The sequence below is a fragment of the Urocitellus parryii genome, chromosome 6, assembly GCF_045843805.1.
Source record: "Urocitellus parryii isolate mUroPar1 chromosome 6, mUroPar1.hap1, whole genome shotgun sequence".
NCBI lineage: Eukaryota > Metazoa > Chordata > Mammalia > Rodentia > Sciuridae > Urocitellus > Urocitellus parryii.
The window spans coordinates 80,671,829-80,680,412 of NC_135536.1; the positions used below are offsets into that span (position 1 = coordinate 80,671,829).

General features: G+C 33.6%; 1 protein-coding gene across 1 annotated transcript; it reads left to right on the plus strand.

Moving 5' to 3' along the window:
- Positions 1-5,335: 5,335 nt before the first annotated feature.
- On the plus strand, positions 5,336-6,271 carry LOC113177019 (olfactory receptor 4F21-like). The gene has a single exon (XM_026381556.2). It carries the CDS (start codon positions 5,336-5,338, stop codon positions 6,269-6,271), a length of 936 nt encoding a protein of 311 aa, XP_026237341.2.
- Positions 6,272-8,584: the final 2,313 nt, after the last annotated feature.

An 8,584-nucleotide genomic window follows, 5' to 3' on the forward strand; every position in this document is an offset into this window, starting at 1 on the left:
GACTTACTATGTGCCAAAGTATTGCATGACGTTTAACATAGAAATTCCTCCATACAAGTTTTCCTTTTCCCTGCATTAACTTTAATACTCCTTGCTTTTAAATTAAAAACAATAAATGATATATCTAAAAATGGAGCGAATCAAGTAATGGAGAAATAAATAGGAATAAAATTATTTAAATCTCACAACCTGTTTAAATTTTTAGTAACTACTGAATACTTACTAATACAAAATATTATCTGGTCCCCCAAAACAAAAGGGTATATACTGTACAAATGGTTCCGGATATCTTTTACTGATATCATTCTATGCCCATTAAGATGGACTTAATAATCATTTGTAAAGCCTATATTGAAGTAATTTACTTACCTAATCGATCCCTTATACTTGAATAATTTCTTTCCATTTAGTATTAGAGGAATACTTACAAATAACCAAAGGAACTTTCTGTACATTTTTTTCTGTTTGTTTATTTTCTTAAATTTTATTCGATGACAGAGGACTGTTGAGTCACAGCTAAGAGTGATGGCTATTACCACGTCATCCTCTGCAATGAGCCCACACTTCACCTTGCCCTCAGGTGGACTGAGCAGCTCTGCCTCCCCAGTCCTCAGCAGCCACAGGTGTGATAATCTGTTCAGGAAACAATTTAAAATAGAGTCCCACTCTCAAACAGGGAATGAATTTAGAAATGTCTTCTTAACCTCAAGTTCAAAAAATTATTCACACACCTTTTTAAAAAAATTTCAAAATTATATTTTACCTTAAAGCCTTCTACAAATCCAGATCTTATTTTTCCATAAGACATACAGTAACACACTTATAATTCTATGTGTCCAATCTTGATATTCATGTTTAATTGTTGAATATTTAACTTTTAAAATAAGCCCTCATTTTCCTACATAATCATAATGCCTTCTTTGTCATATACTAAATTCCCTAATACATTTCTAATTCTAGAGGATTTTTATTTCATATTCTGTTCAATTTAGTCCAATTATCATTTCTTAATATTTTAGATTTATAATATATTCTGATTTATTTTATAGAAATCATTCAGTTCCTCTTCTAACTCTCTTTATGTTTCCTTTTCATAATTTCCCTGATTTCAAGGTGTATTTTGATTCATTTTGCATTGTTACATTAGATATCCACTGAGCTGTCGCTCAACACTGCACTTAATCCCAGGATTAGTTTGGTGAGCACTGGTATTTTTATTAACCTTGAGTCTTCTTGTTTTTATTAACATGGTTTGAATTCCCATCTTATTATGATTTCAAATGTATCAGAAAAAAAGTATATATATATACACTTTTATAATTAAAAAGTGTATATATATATACTATTTATAATTAAAATATATATATATACTTTTTCTGATACATTTGAAATCCTAATAAGATTTAATAAAATATATAAGTAATTTATTATATATATATAATTTATTTAAGTACAATGCACACATTTCATGTTTTCTTTAAAAATTCTATTATATTTTAACAGGTTGTTACTGAGTTAATATTCATTTAAATAATCATTAAATTTAATATTTCCCAGTTAATTGTCTTATGATGTTTAAGCAGACAGTTATGTGATTTGACAAGTAGTGATTACAGTTTCATTACCTTCTTTTCAATGGTATCACTTAATTTATAATATATTATTGAACCATAGTGCTATCAGGATTCCTTCATTGTGTTTTAATTTTAATATTTCATCTAAAATCAGAAGCTTACAGTTTAAAAATCCCCAAAATATCCTGAATAAAATAATTTAAGCACTTCCTTTTTTACTAAGATTTTTAATCAGATTTTGAAGTTTACCTATCAACTACATGGTATGTAAATTTCCTAACATCATTATGGAAATACCCTCTGAAATAAAACTAGGCTTTCTACGCTCCGAGTTTTGTGTGGTATCATGTAGAATTTTCCTTTGCTAGAACCATCAAAGGTTTTAAGTTACAAAATGACAAGACCATAGTTGACCTTTACATGGTCATTCTTGGAAGCAGAGTATAGAAGATTCTGGACTTGTGGGAAAAAAGAAAGTAAAGATATCATATAATAAATAACCTTTTAGTTATCAGGATGAGAAAATATGAAAAATTAAAGCATATTAAAATGATAATGAAAATTTAGAGAAAGAAATTGACTTAAGAACTATTCGAGAATAAAAAGTGTGCAATCAGAGATGAACTGTGAAGAAGAGACAGCAATGGCACACAAGTGCCTAGGCTGGCTTTCTGGAAGAATGGTAATGACATTTATTATAGCATCAGAGTAAGTTAGATTTGAACAGAGTTGATATGAGTAGATTGGAGTTGGATATGCAGTAGATGAGACCAGGAGTTTAGTTTTCGTCAGCTAAGTTGAAGGTGGAGGTGAGGCTCTCATTTGTGTATGCCACATACAGTTCTGGACATATGACTTTGGAGTTCAAGGATAAAGCTAAACTTAGATGTCAATTTGTAAGTCAGATCCTAGGCCGACATGGTGAAGATTTGGACCTACTTTTTCTTCTGTTAGGCGCAGGGTCTCTGTTCTAGTGCCTAAATCTTTGATCCACTGTGAGTTGAATTTTGTGCAGGGTAAGAGATAGGGGTTTAATTTCATTTTGTTACATGTGAATTTCCAATTTTCCCAGCACCATTTGTTGAATAGGCTATCTTTTCTTCGGTGAAGCCAAGTGAAATAAGCCAATCCCTAAAAACCTGTTCTCTCTGATATGCAAATGCTAACTCACAATAAGGAGAAAAGGGATTAAGGAAGAATGAAGTTACTATAGGTAGAGGGGAATGAAGGGAAGGGAGAAGGTATCAGGGTAGAAAAGATAGTAGAATGAATCAGACATTATCACCCTGTGTGCATATATGACTACATGACCACTGGGATTCTACATCATGTACAACCAGAAAAATGAGAAATTATACTCCATTTTTGTATGATGTATCATAGTGCATTCTACTGTCATGTATAACTAATTAAAACAAATCTTAAAAAAGAAATAAATATGCAGGTACAAACTTAAATAAGTCATCATCGAATTTTAAAAAGAGACAGTTGGGTCAGAACTCTGAGTCATGCAATTATTAAAGATGAGCAGAGGACAAATAATCAGTGTCTTATTAAAAGATATAGACAAGAAGTTGTAAATATAGAAAACAATTAGGAAAGAGCTGTCATAGAAATACTAGAATTGAATTCAGCTAAAATTTGCAGAAAATGCATAGTGTAACAAAAAAAATTGGAGATTTTTTTACATTACAAAAAATCTATGGGGCTGGGGATGTGGCTCAAGCGGTAGCGTGCTCACCTGGCATGCGTGCAGCCCAGGTTCGATCCTCAGCACCACATACAAACAAAGATGTTGTGTCCACCAAAAACTAAAAAATAAATATTAAAAAAAATTCTCTCTCTTAAAAAATTTTTTTTTAAAATCTAGAGAGACCATTGTTGGTTTTGGACAAGTGGTATAATATGGCTTTGGGTCCTAGGCCTCTTCTAACTCGTTGCTATTGATTCAGTTTATGTATTTTAGAATTTTGTGGTTCCTTCACATTTAAGCATAACATTAAGTACAGGGAAAAACCCTTCTCTACATGAAGGTGTATCCTTTCATTTAAGAAGAAAAGTCCTCTAGATAAGACATTGGTTTAAATCTCATTGAACAGTACTGAATCACAGGCACCATCTTGAACAAACTTAAGGCTGAAATGAATAGAATTAAAACAATAAATTTAGAAAAATAATTCATCTTGTTCTGGGGTAGAGGTATTTTGCCTAAAATTGATAGATTTCAACTTACTACCTGAAAAAAAAATGGAATTTCTGTTAGTAAGGAGTAGAAGGAAAATGACTTTATAGAAGTCAAGAAGCCAAAGATAGGAAAAGTCACAGCAATAAGGCCATAACAAAAGTAACAAATCCTGTAGGAATATCAAGAAAAATAAGATTGAAAAATCATAATATATAGAATATTAAGCATTAGAATTTCTCTCTAAAAAAAAATCTATATAAACAAAGTGTTACAGTTGAATGAAGGAAAAGTAAAGATAACTTTCCCAATAAAAGTAAAAGAGAAAAGGAAGACTTGGAAGGGGACTTGGAATTTTTAAGACTAATTTTTAGAAGAAGTTCACTACATTAACAGTTTAAGGAAAGTAAAAATCAAATAAAGTTTAATTGAATGATATTTGGGAAAGATGCATAATACATACTTGAGGGTACTGGCCATAAAGAGCAGAGTACTATGGTTAGGTACGAGATTACTTTCTACTGAGGTCTGGATTCAAATCATGGTTGACATTTTATCCTATGAAACTCAGTTTCTTCATTTATTAAATGTGTCTAATAAAACAGTAGAGGGAAATTTGTGTATTAAGTCTGGTAATGTGCCAAGCCTAGTGTCTTGCATGAAAAACCATTCAATAAACACTATCTATTAAAATTAGCACTCCTTGCTGGCATGATGTTGCCTAATCCCAGTGCCTCGGGAGGCTGAGACACAAAAATAATGAGTTCAAAGCCAGCCTCAGGAAAAGGCAAGAAAGGGTCAGTGAGACTCTGTCTCTAAATAAAATACAAAAATGGGCTGGGGATGTGGCTCAGTTGGCAAGTGCCCCTGAGTTCAATCCCCAGTACCAAAAAAAAAAAAAAAGGCACTCCTTAATTTTCACATTTTACATTCTAACTGGCATTCCATCTTTGTAGGCAACAAAGTATTGAGTATGTAAGTCCTAGTATTCATTATGATGAGTCATGAGTTAAATATTATGAATATTTAACTTAACAGGCCCCCATGGTAAGTTATTCAAATAAAAATAAGACACACACAAAAGCAAAACAGGGTGAAATGTATTAAACAGTTTGGCCTGAAAACACTAGAGAGTAAAGTAAGAAATTCAGCTAAGGATAATTTGTGAGTGCTACAAACCATTAACATAAAAATATCTGAAATTATTGTCACCTGAGATTATGAGAACACCTAGAAAGTGAAGGTGGTTAGGGAACAATGTGTAGAAATCCTTAAAAAAAAAAAAAAAAAAAAAAAAAACAGACAAAAAGTCTGCTCATGGGATAAAAAGGAGAATAACCCATTTGCCCCATTTGCATCCATCTTATATACATCATGCTCTTTCTCTTTTTATGTGGCCTATTATAATTTTTCTATTTCCTTCTGTTGTTATCAGGTTCAGTGATTTCTAACTCTCATGTTTGTAACCCATAGAAATAAATTAGCAGGACTAATGATGAGTACACATTTCACCACTGATTCTGACTCTTCCCTAGTTTTTATCCACAGATGTTTAAAACCAGCTCTTCTGCCCAAGTTAATGGAAGGACTGAATGCCTCTATCGTTTCCAAGCTTGTGCTGCTGGGACTCTCTGGTTCTTGGGAAACTAAAGCTATTCTCACAGTGATGTTCTCCTTGCTCTACTTAGGGATCATCCTGGGAAATCTCTTCATTGTCTTCTTGGTGATTGCTGATTCTCACTTACATTCTCCTATGTACTTCCTGCTGGCCAACTTGTCCCTCATTGATGTGGGACTTTCCTCCACCACAGTTCCTAAAATGATCTTAGATCTTTTGAATGAATACAAAACAATTTCTTTCCAAAGCTGTATGGCACAGATATGCTTCATCCACATTATAGGAGGAGTGGAGATGGTGCTGCTCATAGCCATGGCATTTGACAGGTATGCAGCCATCTGTAAGCCTCTTCACTACTTGAACATTATGAGCCCTAAAAGATGTATTTTATTTGTAATCATTGGCTGGGTAACAGGAGTGATCCACTCTATGTCTCAGTTTTCTTTTGTTATGAACTTGCCTTTTTGTGGTCCTAATACAATAGACAGCTTTTACTGTGACTTCCCCAGGGTCATACAGCTTGCATGCTCAGATGCAGACAAGTTTGAGTTTGTCATTGCTGCCAACAGTGGATTCATGAGCCTGATCACCTTCTTCCTGCTTTTCCTTTCCTATGCCTTCATTTTGGTCACTGTCTGGAAACGTTCCTCTGGGGACTTGTCCAAAGCTCTTGTCACTTTATCAGCTCACATCACTGTGGTGGTTCTGTTTTTCACTCCATGTGTGTTTCTCTACATGTGGCCTTTCCCCACATCCTCAGTTGACAAGTACCTGTTCATTGCTGACTTTGCTCTCACCCCTGTCTTGAATCCTATCATTTATACACTAAGGAACAAAGAAATTCAGATAGCCGTAAAAAGATTAAGCAAGCAGAAAAATTATGTCAGATTCTGCTGACCTGAACTGTTTTGTAATTCTAGACATATTCATTGGCCTGCCTCTTGGACATCTTTATTTAAACATATGACGTTCAACCCACTTTCCAGGTCAGACTAGGCATGGCACCTACTACCTCACTGAACAAATTTCTATTACTTCTACAAAGCACTTATTGTTTTTAGTACTGTGGGAAATATGTATATATCAAGATATGTGCTATTCTAAAAGATAGCAGCATTATTCATAAATAATACTTTATGGTTTCTATCATAATCTCTTTGACATAAGAAAGAATATCTTTTGTTTCCAATAAACATTGCAAATAAAATGCACACTTTTCTGGTTAATGTCAGGAGTCATCAAATCAAAGTGTTATTTATGTAAGATTAGTGAATCTACTTAGCTACTTAAATCAGATTCCCTCCCAACCAGACCTAAGACATAAATTGATAGGAGATGGTTTATGTGTAAGCTGATTTTTTGAAGCATCAGTAAGAAAATGAGGAAGTAATCATAGAAGTGAAGGATTCTTATGTTGATAAATTCAACTAGGATGCATGCCCATTATGGCCCTCCAAGTGACCCTGCCAATCCTGAAACTTAAAATTGTTTCTCTTGAATGGCAAGATGTATGGAATATTTTTTTTTTCATTTTAAAGAGTGCAGTAATTCTTTGGCATGTCCAGATTGTCCCGCTCTGTGCATGTCAGGAAGTCAGAGACAAACTGGCAGGTAGACTTTAGGTGCTAGCAATAAGCAACCATCTTCTTGCAAGGAAATAATAGATGCGAAGATTTTTTCACCTGCAAAGACACTTAGGTCCAACTTAATTTCACTTTATCCTATCACAATTCCTCAAACACTCACACACTTTCATGCATGCACACAAAGACCTAGAACTTGAAGGTGATAGAATAATCTACAGCCGGATTTTCAATCCTAACTGATAGTCATTACCTTCTCTATTTCACTAGATAAATTGTCCTCATCATTAGGCAGTTCTCTACTGATCTGGGTTGCTTGATAAACGAGGTATCCCACTTCATTTATGAGAAGCACAAGTCCCTGGTTTAAACACCCTTGCTAGTCTGTTGTTGGTAAAATTGCTCTTTCACAGATCTATTTCATAAATCATGGAACCACCAGGTGGTAGTGCCTTGGTGGATCCCTCATTTAGACAAACTCTTCATTTCACTGCCCATTACAAAGAAACACTCTTATATCCAATATGAGATTAAAATGAGGTAATTCAGTCTGCTGCCTGCTAATCTTTCAACATAAGAAAACTTCTATGACAAGAAACAGCTACAATTCTAGAATTATTAGAATCTGTACTGTGTATTCCACTCCCCACCCCCTGGGGGGAAGCATTCTGCAGACTCTAGTAGATGCTAAAATTTTAAGACCAGAAGATAGAAACTATACAAGGTCACTGAAATCCCTTAGTTTCCAGAACTACATATTTCATCAGTAGAACAATCTGAAGACAACTGACTTAAAACATATATCTTCAAGCATACATTACCAACTTTGCAAAGGGTTATATTTAATTTTGTAACTTAGTTTTATTTTAAAGTACTATTTCAGTGTTCTATCAGATTGACAGTTTTAAGTTGTAATATGTGATCTGATTGATGGTTTTCCTAATTGGTGTATTGTGCAACTGCCTTGTAATAAAGTGGGTACCCCGGATCTAAGAAATATTATACAAGATTTCATAATGGAAATTAGATAGTTCATAAACTCTTGGGTAATGGCACTGGCCAAAGTTCTGAAAGACAAGCCATTCTCAGAAAATATATTGATACTATAAGGACAAAATTATGAGGAAAATTCTGTCTCCTTCAATATGAAAGTGAGTTCAATGTATGCAACTCAATGGTTGATTTCAGTCCTCAAAAGATGTAACCATTTTGAGGATCTATCATTTAGCTTACAGGTCAAACATTCTGCACTGCTGAAACCTAGTAAAATCCTATGTGAGATGAGGCCCACTCTATGGAACTCATACATAATTTTTCTTTCTACCATAACATAGTCCTCATTCATGGGCCCATTTTGCAAGTATAGCTTTGGCTGACGAGAGATTCACAGTGGTTTATTCTTAAATTAATAAGTTAAATACTGTATACCTGGTATAATTATTTTTAATAATATATATTAATTGTATATATTAATGGGTACAGTGTGATATTTCAGTGATAAGAAAATAATTTTAAGTGTAATAATTTTTTTTCACTAATACATAGCATATAATATGTACTGATCAATTCAAGGTAATTGATATTTCCCTGTTCTAATCTTTGTATCCTTGGTAGTTTGTGTCATCTC